This window comes from Antedon mediterranea, chromosome 8, assembly GCF_964355755.1.
Source record: "Antedon mediterranea chromosome 8, ecAntMedi1.1, whole genome shotgun sequence".
NCBI lineage: Eukaryota > Metazoa > Echinodermata > Crinoidea > Comatulida > Antedonidae > Antedon > Antedon mediterranea.
Genome location: NC_092677.1, coordinates 23,306,579 through 23,322,403, shown reverse-complemented (window position 1 = coordinate 23,322,403; position 15,825 = coordinate 23,306,579). Strand labels below are relative to the sequence as shown.

Sequence of the window (15,825 nt, the reverse complement as noted above, 5' to 3'; positions counted from 1 at the left end):
GTTACTTTAAGACTGCTCGCCGGCTTTTGAAAAATTCTGTCCTATCTTTTAACACTAGCAGGTCTGAAAATAATTTTTTTAAATGGTCCAGAATTGAAACCGTGGTCCGGAATTTAACCAAAATTGGGCGGTGTCGTCCTTGCACCAGGTGACATGTTTGGTAGTAATTTGGAGTCATTCGAATCAAAACTGTGAGCGCTAGAGTGATGACAAACAAACAAACAAACACACAAACCAAACAGATCAACATACTTGGCCAATTTTCAATTTGGCCAAGTAACAAACACACGCTACCGATTACATATACCTCCTTGGCGGAGGTAAATAAATTCTAGACCATGGGATAGTTAACTATTATGTAACTATAATTAGCATAATGATGGTTTAGGGTTTTAACTAGTAATTTTTATTGATGACATTACGAAATATTGAATCTATAATTTACGATGGCGTGTATTTATGTAAAACAAATATAAATGACCCACCAATTGTTTTCACATTCAGAACTGCAGATATATGACACATAAATATGTTACTTCGTACAAGAATGGTGCCCATATAAACTATATTATGAGATATATGTACACATTATTAAATGCACGGCTGGTGCCCATCTGCAACACAGGTATAATATTAATTTAACATCAGAATCAGATAGATATAAAAATGCACGGCTGGTGCCCATCTGCAGCACAGGTATAATATTAATTTAACATCAGAATCAGATAGATATCAAAATGCACGGCTGGTGCCCATCTGCAGCACAGGTATAATATTAATTTAACATCAGAATCAGATAGATATAAAAATGCACGGCTGGTGCCCATCTGCAGCACTGGTGCGGCCATATTAACTCTTTAACATTAGATAGATATAAAAATGCACGGCTGGTGCCCATCTGCAGCACTGGTGCGGCCATATTAACTCTTTAACATTAGATAGATATAAAAATGCACGACTGGTGCCCACCTGCAGCACTGCTGCCCATATTAATGCCTGTGAAGTTGGTTACTAGTTCCTAAGTTCCTTATTCAAATTTAATTAAAGGGACAGTCACAAATATATTTTTAAAAACAGATTTTAATACGTAATAACTGTCTAATTGAGGTGTTATTGCATCAACATGTTAGCCTTGACCTCCTCTACTTCTTCCGGTCAAAGTTCAATAACATTTTATGCATTTACGCCCTCTACGGCGAATAAGTAACTAGCTTTTACGAACGATATAACACTTGACCTACTTAATATTTTCAAAATATTTTGGTATAGATCGATGACCCTTGACCTACTCTACCATTTTGCACCCTAGTTCCGCGAATTTTTTGCATCTACGCCCTCTACGGCGAATAAGTAACTGGCTTTACAAACGTTATAACACTTGACCTGCTTAATTTTTTCAAAATATTTTGGTATGAATCGATCACCCTTGACCTACTCTACCGTTTGCCACCCCAGTTCCGCAATTTTTTTTGCGTTTACGCCCTCTACGGCAAATAAGTAACCTGGCTTTACGAACGTTATAACACTTGACCTACTTAATTTTTGCAAAATATTTTGGTATGAATCGATCACCCTTGATCTACTCTACCATTTGCCACCCCAGTTCCGCGAACTTTTTTTGCGTCTACGCCCTCTACGGCAAATAAGTAACTGGCTTTACGAACGTTATAACACTTGACCTACTTAATTTTTTCAAAATATTTTGGTATGGATCGATCACCCTTGACCTACTCTACCATTTGCCACCCCAGTTCCGCGAACTTTTTTGCGTCTACGCCCTCAACGGCGAATAAGTAACTGGTTTTTACGAACGTTATAACACTTGACCTACTTAATATTTTCAAAATATTTTGGTATAGATCGATGACCCTTGACCTACTCTACCATTTGCCACCCCAGTTCAGCGAACTTTTTTGCGTCTACGCCTTCAACGGCGAATAAGTAACTGGCTTTTACGAACGTTATAACACTTGACCTACTTAATATTTTCAAAATATTTTGGTATAGATCGATGACCCTTGACCTACTCTACCATTTGCCACCCCAGTTCCGCGAACTTTTTTGCATCTACACCCTCTAGGGCGAATAAGTAACTGGCTTTTACAAACGTTATAACACTTGACCTACTTAATTTTTAAAAATATTTTGGTATGAATCGATCACCCTTGACCTATCGTAACTATTATCACTCAATGAATAATAGTGTGCGCTTTTTAATTCTTAATATTAACGGTAACAGTTTTAATGAATATGTTAATTTTGCTGTTATAAGGTAGAGTGTAAACTTTTTTTACAGTTGCTGTAGGCCTAATGACATTTGAAAAAAAAAACATTAGTTCAGCTTTGTTTTTTTTGTGCGCTTATACAGGCGCGGATTTAGAACAAAAAAATTATCAGCCCTGTCTTTTTAAAATAAAATAATGACTATTTTTATTTGTCTGCAACACGTCGGATCGTTTATCATTTAGGCCCGGGCCTAGTTTAATTATTATTAAGTTATCTTAATAAACGGTCGCTGAATAACGAACGTTGTGTGTGATCTATTTGACGCACACGCACCCTCTGATAAGACATTTCACACGACGTCTCTCGTACTTACGACGAAGGATCGTTGAAAAAACATTCTTTTTGACGTACACGCATCCTCTGATAAGAAAATACCTTGTGCGTTCCAGCATGGTGTAGTCCATTATACGTGTACAATTAGGGGTGTCAACTTTTTGGTACTAAATTTTAGTACCAAAGTACGTACCCCCGCACGCACCTCAACCGAAGATCGTTTGAAGTATATTATATTTATATGTTATCGCACCCACCTCAATAATCCAGCCGACAGATACACTAAATTAACGAACGCGTTTTACCGAACTCCAGGAAATGTGGATTATACTAACATAAAAGCTTCAGAAATCGAAACTCGGAAAGTAACTATAATTTATATTCTACAACATAATGTAATTGGCTTAATTTTTACCGTGGTTAAAACTCTGTGTATGAATAGTTGTAGTTAAGGCCTACAAGCACATTTTTTTGTATCATGTTTTCTCCGTCCGCTGCTACTTAGCAGCTAATAGTTAGGCTAAGTAGCTTGCTGTTCGAAACATTCAACACAGGACGGTAGACGCTAAACATCGTACCTTATTTATTATTATTATTATATGGATCGTAAGATGTAGACAGTTCTCTCCTACTACTACGTACGCTATCGGATGAATAGGGGAAATCCCCCAAAAAAGTTTGCGGGTAGAATTTTTTTTTTTAATTCCAACCGGGCGCTCAACCAGAAACAAGCTATTTTTTATTTTGGCCTAGTTATTAAAATATTTTTTGGCCTTGGTGCCCTACCATTTGGCCTTGGTGCCCCTCAAATCAACGGCCTTGCCCATAAAATCCCCAAATTCGAGGCCTGTTTAAATAATTATGTGACATTGACGGTGCTACCACTAACGAACCTGCTATAATTGCAGAGGAATTGAATACTTATTTTACCAATGTTGCAAATAATATAACTCAAACCTTCAGTTTACTACTAAACACAAAAAAGCACAAAAATAAAATATTCTTTTTTATATATATATTATATAAAATGGAATAAGTTGATTAATTAAGTCTATAAGCAAAGAACTTCGTGTTATTAGTTCTTTGCTATAAGTCTATCTATTGCACATATCCAATGTGCCTACTTTTCTCCAACTTTGGGGTTGAGCATGCTCAGTCCGAGTTTCCAATACCCATTTTTTTAGCCGTAGTAAACAATTATCTACCATATGGTAACTTTTTCCTAATGAATTGTTATGATTATACATTGAATATGATTGGGAATATATTTGAGGGAAAAATAAATGGCCAACATTTACTCAAACCGGGTGATCAGTTTATTCAAAATCGAGTTGCAGAACACAAACAAACAAACAAAGACATAAGTAAACTTATGAGTCCATAGTTACCTTGCATTACAATTGTATATACATAAATGCCAGAGAAGGTTTATAGGTAGGCTAGCCATATGCATTTGAAAGGACTGGGAACAATATACAATATACATACATCATTGACACAAAACAGTTTTAAGTAAGCCAATTATGTTTATTGACACCCAATAAAATACACCTTATACAATATAATCACAATTATTATTACTTTGTAAGATGATAAAAAGGTCCTGCTTGATTAATACTACAACACAAATTTTAATTAAATATCTATATGATACCGTGCATGCAAGTTGCTACGAAGCGACACTAACGTGACTCAAGTCGCTACACATTTTGTGATACTACTTCATTATTAGAAATTAAGAACAATTACAATTGAACTACACCGTTTACAGCTAAATTATCTACCTTAAAGCGTGAAAATAAAAAAATATCAATACAAATTTGTAAAGCTGTCTACTAAACTGAATTTTTTAAAATAAATCAAGCAAATGTAAACTGTGGCTCCATTCATTCATTCACCAAGAGTGGGCTCAGCTTTCTGTCAACTGGCCCTCTAAAACTGAGCAATGCAATAGCGCATAATAAAAAGTTAGTTACGGAAATTAATTTTTGTTGCTATTTTCACTTTCCCTTATGATTTAAATACTTTCTACAAAACAATATCATTTATTGCATCTGTGAGACTTGTGTATTTGAAGGTATAACCACTTTCTAATGTTCGTTTAGGTTGTGCATTATATCCTTCGAGAAATACAACTGCACGCTCACTGCCAAACATTGCCTTTACAATAAACTCTGGTAGGGGGAAGAACGACGGTCTCCAAAGAGCGGCGGCAAATGCTTTTGTGAAGTCACGATTAGTTGTAACACCCGGTGCAGCGGCATTTAGCGCTCCTTCCACGTGATCATTTTCAATGACATGAATAAAGATGCCAGCAATGTCATCAACATGGATCCAAGGGAAGAATTGTTCACCAGAGCCAATGACACCTCCAAACCCGAGTTGGAATTTTAATTTCATCTCTTTGATTACACCGCCATCTTTACCAAGTGCAGAACCTGTGGGAAAAATATGTAGACTTATGTATGCGGAGTAAAATGGTTATACCCTCCCGCGACAGAAAATTCTGAACATTTAAAATTGTTTTAAAAGAAGCTGAATTTCCATTAGTAGTAGTAGTAACTAGTACATCCAGCAATATCACTTTTCTGTCAAGTAAAAAACATGAATGATACACAATTAAGCCATAAAATGGTAAGAACACACTCAGGTGTTATATATTGTCAACCTAAAAATCAAATTTATAAAATAAATGTAGCTACAGTATACCTATTCTTACAACTGCAACTCGTGTTTTATCAGACTTTGCTTGCATTGCGGCTTTTTCGCTATCGGCATTCAGACACGAAAAGTAACCAGTTCCTGCAGGGTCATCTTCTGTATACTGTGCAGATCTTGAAGGTGGATAGTAACCTAATAAATAATTAAAAAGTATAAAAAGTAAAATATAACATCAATTAATTTGTTAGTGCAGTTTTATTGTATTTTTGTCCACCATACTGAGTACACTTACAACCATAATGTAAAGTATGAAATTGTATACAGTACACTTGCAACAACAAATAGTTATGTATTTCATGGATTTGTAGCAAAAGTTGTAATAATAATATTAGATTGTAGAAATGATGATAAATTATTTGCTTGTCACAGTAGGCCTATCATAGGGTCAAAGGGTACCTTGTCTCTTAAAGGGAAACAAATGAAGAATTGTAACCTTGATACGAATGTGTGAAAGATTTTTTTGTTACATCGGTGTAAAATCTAGAAAAGTTGGTAATCTTTCCTGTAAAGATGTAACTTCGAAGGAACACATTGCTACACCATGACAAAACAACATGAAAGCATTGCAACTCCAAAGGCTATCATGCAAGATATCTATGTAACAATTTGTGTTACATTTGTTTATATTTTGTGTACGTGTGAATTGTGTATTAGTCAAAATTAACATTTTTGCATTCCAGTAATAGTTTGTTACAGTAGTATAGTATATTACCAACTGCAGAAGCAGATACAAATACTTTTGGTGGCTGCTTCATATCCGATATCAACTTGGCAATATTAGAGTTAGGTTCTACTTTACTCTTGATAATCTCATCCTTAAACTCTTCATTCCATCTGTAATAACAACAAATTTAGTGAATTAATACTTACTGGGAAAGTGATACAAGTTGTTATTAAATCCTCACTTTTACTTGCATAAGATACTGTACATCTACATTTTCTACCTCAGTTGCCAACGAATTTCAATTTCTATGCAGCCAACAATTTAATGCATATTTGGCAACAGCCAACAATTGTAAACTCGTTCAGTGATGATGTCATGTTTAATGTTACATAGTTGCATCATTGTTTTTAATGAACCCTGTGACTCTAGCACCCTACATATATTTAGTGTGGTTTTTAAATTAACTGAGAAAGTAGATCAGATATCATATTTATGTTATTGCAATGAGATGCACCGTATTAAATGATCACAATTATGTTCTATCAACCCATACCTTCTTGTGGGAGAAATATTATTGCTTTTACAAACATAATATTTATAGCCTGGCTGCAATTAATACTTTGTTAATTATCTCATATAGGCCCTGTTTATATTGTTATCATTCTTCTGCTATGATATGATAAATATATAAAAAGGTTGAAAAGTCAATCATCATGTGGTTTCAATTACTTTTTCATTGGATCGAAGGGATTTCCTCCACTTAGATTAATTACTGCATCACATTCTGGTAAACCATTCTCCATTAACTCAGACTGTCAGAGAAAAAATATACATATTTAGTAGAAATAATCTTTCAGATTGTCTATCTGGTAGTGGGTCAGAAATGTTATATTTAAAAGTCTTCAACCAAATCATAAAGAAAAGAATAATATATATAATAATAATATTCTTTACTCCATGACCAAATTGTATATCTAGCACCTACTCCACAGTCTGTTTTACACAAGTAAACTATATACGAAATAAACAAAATAATAATAGTTAAAACAACAATGTAGAAGAATTATTCCCTATGGCAGCCAACCTGACAATGATTATGTATTTCAGAAAAAAATAAAAAATCGAAACACTTCATTCACTCCTTATTTTCCTTATTTAACTTATTTAACTTAAAAGAATACTTATATAATCTTCTGCCAATATTTGACTATATTATTTAAACAATCTGGATGCGAGTCACACATTTTATATTCAAAAGTCTTCAACCAAATTATATCTTTTGCCTACCACAGCCAGTTGTACACATGGTAAACCATTATAAGAAATAACAAAATAACAATAGTAGCCTAATAGCCCTACTGAACAACAATAACAATATAACACTGTTTATAGAAGAAAGATCCTTTTGGCATTGGTCTAACTTAGAGAAGTTATATTTCAATACTTCATTCACTATTTGTACGTTCCTTCCCTTGTTTTCCTTAACATGAATTGTTGAGTCGAATATTGATAAAATGTTCTACTACCCATGAGACTTTGTTTGGACCAGTGGACCTAGAAATAATAGTCCAAGTGTGACCTTTTTCTTGTAAAAGTTTACAAACTGATGATCCAACGAATCCACTACCACCAGCTGTAGGAAGAAAAAAAAAAATCACCATAAATAATGTTAGTGAAGTCTGCTGGTTTTGGTATTTAAAATGTGTAGCCTAACACTCAATAATGTATGAATTTAAAATACTTAATTTGTTTCAAATAAAATTAGGTCGTAATTTACTCTAGCTGCCTATATGAATACTCCTGCAAAAACGAAATTCCAACGCACTTGTCTTCTTTCTACTTTGATCGACATTTAATAGTAATGTGTGTGTCTGCAATACTATGGGGCCCTATGTTTGTAGACAGACTTAACAAGGCATTAGTTATAGAGTCTATCTTATTTATGCTGAAACTTACCAACAAAAACATGCATTTTGTATCAGATAATTGGATGTACAACTCAAGACTATGGGCGTTAACGTGTTGCTGCAATATCGCGTCGTTTTTATTTAATGGCAGGCAAGTATGCCTAAACAGCTACTACTACAGTACAGTGTAATCCATGTGGCCTTGCCAAAGATTTGACAACAATGCCAAAGAATGTCGGAAGCGGATGCCTTAATCTACAAAATCGCTACATGGTTGTTGTACACTGTACTACAACCATGGAGAAAAATAATAAATACACAATTTCACAAAGCAAAATTAAGCTGTAGGCTTAGAACTATAATTGTTTTGCTGTTTTGCATACAGTACACATACAACAATAACATTGTATGCGCACGTGCTTTTGTTATGATACAGCGCCACCTATAGCTTTAACCATATATGGTTTGGCAGTTTCCATATATGGAGGATAATCTTTCAGGTACACAATTAAATAAATTTGTAGTACAGCAAGCGTGCAGTGCAGCAGACTATCATACCAATTCTTAGCTAGTGACGTACTGATTGTAGGCCTAATCCCGTTCTTTGATACTACCTGTGTCATAGTCATATCATTATCAAGACAAATATCTGATCAAGTAAGTTTTATTTACTATTATTTATAGAACTTTTGAGTATGCTTTTTTGAAAAAAAATGCTAAATTTAATTTGACTTTGTGCAGGTCCGATGAATGACACCACCATCCAGTGATTGTGAGTGTGCGACATTTTCTTAACAGGGCCCATGCCATGGGATGATCAGGGTGGGTTCAGGAAGGCATTATGAAACTCCCAAGCAAGTATGCCTAAATAGACTACTACAGTACAGTGTAATCCATGTGGCCTTGCCAAAGATTTGACAACAATGCCAAAGAATGTCGGAAGCGGATGCCTTAATCTACAAAATCGCTACATGGTTGTTATACACTGTACTACAACCATGGAGAAAAATAATAAATACACAATTTCACAAAGCAAAATTAAGCTATAGGCTTAGAACTACAATTGTTTTGCTGTTTTGCATACAGTACACATACAACAATAACATTGTATGCGCACGTGCTTTTGTTATGATACAGCGCCACCTATAGCTTTAACCATATATGGTTTGGCAGTTTCCATATATGGAGGATAATCTTCCAGGTACACAATAATAAATTTGTAGTACAGCAAGCGTGCAGTGCAGCAGACTATCATACCAATTCTTAGCTAGTGACGTACTGATTGTAGGCCTAATCCCGTTCTTTGATACTACCTGTGTCATAGTCATATCATTATCAAGACAAATATCTGATCAAGTAAGTTTTATTTACTATTATTTATAGAACTTTTGAGTATGCTTTTTTGAAAAAAATGCTAAATTTAATTTGACTTTGTGCAGGTCCGATGAATGACACCACCATCCAGTGATCGATTGTGAGTGTGCGACATTTTCTTAACAGGGCCCATGCCATGGGATGATCAGGGTGGGTTCAGGAAGGCATTATGAAACTCCCCGAGGCAGACCATTTTATGGCCTAAGTGTTAGTAGTGTTTTAACTTTATTATTAGGCCTAGTATTTTTTTTTTCAAATTTCTTATAGTTGTAATCACTAATGGCTATTTAGGTAACGTAAATCTAGGGTGCTTCCTTTCAAATAGAAGTACATCTCAAAGAAAGACCTCTTTTTTATTCTCAAAAGTAATCTAAAAAACAACCCAATCTCGAAAACAACCCAATCTCGAAATTAAGCCCACTCTCGAAATTAAGCCCACTCTCGAAATTAAGCCCACTCTCGAAATTAAGCCCACTCTCGAAATTAAGCCCACTCTCGAAATTAAGCCCACTGGCCTCTTTTCATGATAGACTTTTTTAATAGGATCATGATGCAGATATAATATATGTTTATATCATACATTTATTTTACAGTTTAAAATGGTATTTTGATAACAAATATGTACAATTTGGAGGCAATTTCTCAAAAATTCTATTTATTATAGCAAATTTCTCAAAATTTTTGGAATTCATTTAAAAAAGAAGCCCCTCTTTAGTTTGCAAAAGTAATCTCGCAAAGAAGCCCATCTAAAAATGAAACCCTTCTTTAAAAGAAACCCATTATTAAAAGAATGGGCTTCTTTTTGAGATTTTACAGTATTTGTTTTGATTAGTGTTACAGAAAAGTGGTCTCTGGTCTCGGAGGCCTTTATTTATTAAAATTAAAAGATGTGTTTGTTTTGTCTGTCCATGATAGGCCTTTTTTTAATAGCTATTACAGTAGCGTTACTTTTTTTATTTAAACTTTACTTGATTTAGATCAGACCTCAAACATGTTTACCATTTTTCTTTATGTTCTGATATTTGTGTTCTAATTGTCGTCCTGTTTTTGGTGAACACAGCCACAGATATTTTCCTGGTTTAGTAAGAATAAAATTACAAGTAAGGATTTATCTCAACATTAATTATCATCTACCGTAAATCTTCTAATATAACCCTTGGTTATTATTGTTTGATTGTTTTTTAGGGTGGGTTACTATTAGAAGGGGGATAACTATTACTAATTAGGCACCTGAAAATAGTAACCCACCCCAACTTTTCCGGTCAGCAACTCATAGCAAAATATTAAAACAGTACGAATAAACAAATTTGGTTAAACTCTAACTTTATTTTACAAACTCAAAAACACTCAATCCTCCCCCACTCCCGAGATCAACATGCATTATCTCCTTATTTTCAAAATATGGCTGCATCATAAGTTTTTGTGACTCTAATAGTAACCCCATGGGTTACTATTAGAGTAGTGGGTTATTATTATAAATTGACCTATAAGGTGGGTTACCATTAGAAGGGGGGTTACTATTAGAAGAGGGGTTACTATTAGAAGAGGGGTTACTATTAGAAGAGGGGTTAGGTCTACTATTAGAAGATTTACAATAAATTGAAATCTGATGAATCTTTCCCACAACTTCTTGTACATTTTTGTTGCCAGCTTTTGATGTATGGACTTCATTTTGTCAATTGTATTGATTTGACCGAGTTGTTTCATCTGTTACTCTTTGAATCATCTCATTAGAATTCTAGTACTCATTTTCCACATATTCCTGTCATTTCCTTACTCCCACCACGTTCAGACATTACTACTATCAATTCACATTCAATAATAATGCACATCAAAGGTGTGAAATTGTTCTCGCCACTCTGATTACATTTTGTATATACCTACTTAAAGTGACAATATCAATAATTGCCTTTCTTTTCACCATGATTTAATTTTTATTAAAGCCTCTAATTAAAAATCACCCATAGTACCCATTTTAAACAAATTACTAAATAAATCCAATCCAAGAATTTAATTATTTACAGAAGGAGGGTGAACAGTTAGTAGAAGAGCTTGTTATTTGTAAATATGAGAGCATAACTGTATTATAGGATATTTAATACAAACTGTTTAATGGAAGAGCTTTTCATGCTTCATAATTGAATATATTAATATATCTTTGTTTTGCATTTAATTAAACAATGATTTATAAGAAAAGTCACAGCTGCAAAAATACCTAATTTTTTATTTATATAACAATAAACATTAATAAAGAAATTACAACAAATATATGCACATGTTATGTATTTTTGCTTTCCTTCAAGCATATATGCTATAAGTTACCCTGTAAAAGCCTAACAATAAAATTCTCTCATGTAATCTGCGCCAAACAGAATACCATATATTCTTGTGTATTCTTCCATTCCGGATCTATGAGTGATTAGATTTTAAATTTTTTTTTAACCTGAAATTATATAGTCCGGGAAATAAAAGAAAAGGTTTTTTTCTTTTGAAACTTTAGAACACAACTTCCTTTGGACACTGGAAAATATTGCTTAATTTGCATAATTAAAAATGGCTGCCTTTTGTTAATAATTTACATATTGGAAACCGCTAGTCACAGAAAGTATGGTGTCAAAATCTTTAGAATATACGGTAATTGGATTTTATTTTAAATAGTGCTTTTCGAAATTGTACCAAATTCGTATATTTTTATATTATATAAATAATTACAGACTCACTGATTCATAGTGGCCTAGGTCGCTTTTGTTTATTCCTGATCTGTTTTTATTGGTCAAATAAATAAATAAAAATAAAAATATGAGATCGAAAAATTTAGCTTTCTTATCAAATACTACAGTATCATCAATATGATAAAGCATTATATGATTTACCCTCAATTTTGTTTTTCAACAACGTATAAATATTTATACTGGTCATTTTTTCTGAATAAATTGACCATCTGGAATATAAAAGTAGTTTGATTATGAAGAAGATTTGAGTCATGGCAACGCTGCCGACATGGATCAATATCTGTATTTATCTTATCTAAGGGCTTATCAGCTGTATCCTTCTAAGTCATCAAAACCATTTAATCTTAAGCATAAGTACTAACAAGTATACATAATTTTTCATTTATAATCTTAACTAAATAACAGTTGTATCATAGTCAAACGTATGTATACAGTATGTATTTCTATATATTCAACCTACATCTCCAAATCCTTTAATATCATAAGCTATAGTAATTAAACTTTGAAAAGATAATCAAACACTTTTTGTATGATCACTAAATGCTATAAAAATAAGGGAAAAGATTAAGAACAAAGAAAGATTTTTTATAGAATTTAGTTTTTTTAAAGAAAAAAATGTATAAAACTACAACAAACAAAAGAAACAAAAACAATTAACCTTGTATGTGATGTGACGTTTGTCCAATGTAGTAAGTTTATTTCATTTTTTCCATATTCACATAATACCGAGTTGTAGGCCTACAAATAAAAGAACAATTCATAAAACATCAACATTTATTGGTTTTAATTTATATTAATAATATATTAAAAATCAAATTGGCTGAGCTTCAGAAATTGTTATTTTGAAGTAAAGTATCATCTTGTGCATTCATAAAAATAAATGCAGTTTTAAAATTAACAACATTTTATATCATCTCATAGATACTTTATTGCATTAAATTGAAATATCTAAAATAAATGTTTCTGTTGCAATGCGCTGTTATTCCTACTTCACTTCAACAATTTTCCAATGCTTCCGCAATTTATTTATTAATGGTTTGATTTTAAATATGGAGACTTTTAGTCAACTTTTATTAAAAGGAAATTGTACATGACAGATAATTGAATCAAAAAGCACATAAACTATGATTATCACTAAAAGACTTTAACTTTTGAGGTCTTACTCTCAACTCAGAAAACTGTTTAATGTCCCAAATCGGCAATTTTTCAGTAAAAATAAGACATTATCGATTTGTGTGAGATATCTTAAATTGGGAATACGTGTAGTTCATCTAGTAAGAATGTCATTCGCTGTCATTGGTAATGTCTTAAGTTACTAGCATGTAAATTGTTATCCACTCTTTTTGCGTCAATGTTCTGAATGTGTTTGTTATTTGTAGTTTTATTCAGTTCTTAAAGCATTGTGTTGTATGTTTTATGGTATAATTTTATTTATTTGGTTGTGTAGGAAGAAAGTTGATTTGCCTATAGAATTTTTTTTATGGATACTTGGCTTTCCTAACTTGAAGTTTTTAAACTGTAAAAAGCCTAATTTGTTTCTAACAATTTCAATTTTTATTTATATAATAGCTAAAATAGTAACAAAGTCGTGCAGCCCCAACATTTGATGAAGGAAGAAATGTGAAGTTAACAACTTTTTTTGGCTTCTATATATAAATTTACGTAAGGGCAAAATTCGGTAAATCGCGCGTTTTTTCTAGAATGTTTACTCGATGGTATATAAAGTTGGTTAGAATCTCGGTATTGATTTTAACCACCTGATGTAACCCTGTTTACTAATTAAATTGAGTTAGATAATTAGTTATTGACAATTAAAACGAATTTAGGTTCAATGATTTGCCCCAAATAGGGGTGTTTTTCGATCGTGGTATACACTGTCTAATGGATGTCCGTCTTGAAAAATACCCACAGACAATAATACGAGGATGCTTCGCATTTTCCTATCTCCTCCTACGATAATTGTTTTTAATGGCTGAAAACCGGTTGAACAGCTCGAGTACAGCATCATAATGTTGAAGACAGGCCGCTTTTCTTTAAAAAATACTATTTTGATAGATTTAATATACGTTTATACAAATGTATTGATTTGCGATGAATGGAACATTCCAATCTCTGTTCCACAAGTGTCTATTCCCTCAGGCGTCGTAAAGGCAAGTACTGTATACTCATAACAGAAATTCGATCCATTTTTTTTTTCAATCTGTGCTGCAGAGGTTGGATATATTTTTTTTTAACGGATAATGAGCTAGCGTTTTCAGTCGCCGTATATTATGTACAAATCTTTATTATTGCATTTAAACCACCCACATCATCACCCTTCCCTCACTGGCATGAGTAGCGTTGTAAAGCCAGTAGAGGATAGGCCTACGGTGCATCAAATCCCCTAAACGCAGAACAACTTTGGTGGGTAGGGTAGGAACCAACTTAAGTATGAATTGGCTTTAAGAAACAATTGAAAACCATTAGGCCTACTAATAAAGTTGAGTTAGATAATTTAATTTTTATTGACGATTAAATCGATTTTATGATTTTCCCCGAATAGAGGTGGTTTTCACAAATTGTTTTACATTATATAAACATACACGTCGTAGTGATGTATCGTTACATGTACTGTACTATTTCAATCGACTAAGACGGTGATAGTTTCAACAAAGTATTACATAGCAATGTTTTACTGTGTTTAGTGATATATTATTTGTAAAACATGAAAACAATTAATATTTCGTTACTAAATGGATAAAGAATATATTTAATATATTTAAAAATTGTTCCTCTTTGCACCCATCCTCTTCCCCACCCCTCACCCCTAATGTTACATACAAAACACAAATTAAGTTTGTTTAAATTTGACTTAAACAATTGGTCTCATTTTGTGACAAGTTTCTCTTTCGGAAGTAATTCTCAGGGTGCTAATTTTAGTTGAGTACATAAATCAGTGTCTATTTTCGTTCCTGAGTGTAAACGACATGTATTATTGTACGTACATTTGAAATCGCCAGTTTTTTAACGCTGAAATTATTATATATTCGAGAACCATCTGTGGGCACGACCTAGATGGTACACGAGCGAAGCGAGCGTACCATCTAGTGTATAAAAACTTTGTCGAGGAATTTTATCCATATATTTATAGTTTTTGGTTTTTTTTGTAGTAAATTGTATCATAAGCTTATTTTTCAACATACAATCTTAACATTGTTTTCATGTGTTAAAATGAGGAACTAAATGGAAGAAATCTGAATTGTAAACATGTTGGTTGTATACAGTAGAGCCAATATGAAAAACATGTTGAGCTGTACTGTAGTATGATATGATCAACATTCCACTATAAATCTACTCTCTTTCCCTGGTGACCAAAAATTCAATCATTATTCAATATTAATAAGAACTGGGAGAAAGGAAGATCTTTCAGCTAGATAGCGGATAAGACACATAATTCTAAACTTTGATTAACTCTCTGATTTTGCTTTCAAAGATTTTGTTGTGTGCTATTACAGCATATTGTGTTTATTTCTGTCTTCTTTGCTCACCCAAGTGTTGCTGTTCATTTGATTTCTTAATTTTTAAAAAACCATTGTATTTTATTTGGATGATTAAATGGAAAATTAACTGTGGATACAATTTATTGTTGCATTATGATAATATCAAACTAGCTTGACAAAAAGTGTGATGTGCCCAAATATGGGGGGTGATATGCTCAAATATGGTAGTGATATGCTCAAATATGATAGTGATATGACATCATCATGTCCATATATGGGCACTTCACATTTTTTGTCACATAAAGTTTGATAGTGAGACATACCATAGATTATTGTTTGCTACTTTATGGAATAAGGATTTTGTTTAATGTTCTCTTTGCTGTTTAACA

General features: G+C 32.9%; 2 protein-coding genes across 2 annotated transcripts in view; one reads left to right on the top strand and one right to left on the bottom strand.

The window, feature by feature from the left end:
• Window positions 1–3,979: 3,979 nt before the first annotated feature.
• Window positions 3,980–8,094, bottom strand: LOC140056694 (epimerase family protein SDR39U1-like). The gene is made up of 6 exons (XM_072102153.1): window positions 7,901–8,094; window positions 7,471–7,577; window positions 6,674–6,756; window positions 5,993–6,114; window positions 5,269–5,412; window positions 3,980–4,997 (listed from the first exon to the last, which is right to left on the bottom strand). The coding sequence occupies exons 1-6, from the start codon at window positions 7,914–7,916 to the stop codon at window positions 4,588–4,590; spliced, it is 882 nt and encodes a 293-aa protein (XP_071958254.1). The 5' UTR covers window positions 7,917–8,094; the 3' UTR covers window positions 3,980–4,587.
• A 1,014-nt stretch (window positions 8,095–9,108) lies between these two features.
• LOC140056895 (docking protein 5-like) overlaps window positions 9,109–15,825 on the top strand; it is a 66,675-nt gene continuing 59,958 nt past the window's right edge. The window contains exon 1 of the mRNA XM_072102415.1: window positions 9,109–9,207. The gene's annotated coding sequence lies outside the window, so the exon portion shown is untranslated. The remainder of the gene's footprint in view (window positions 9,208–15,825) is intronic.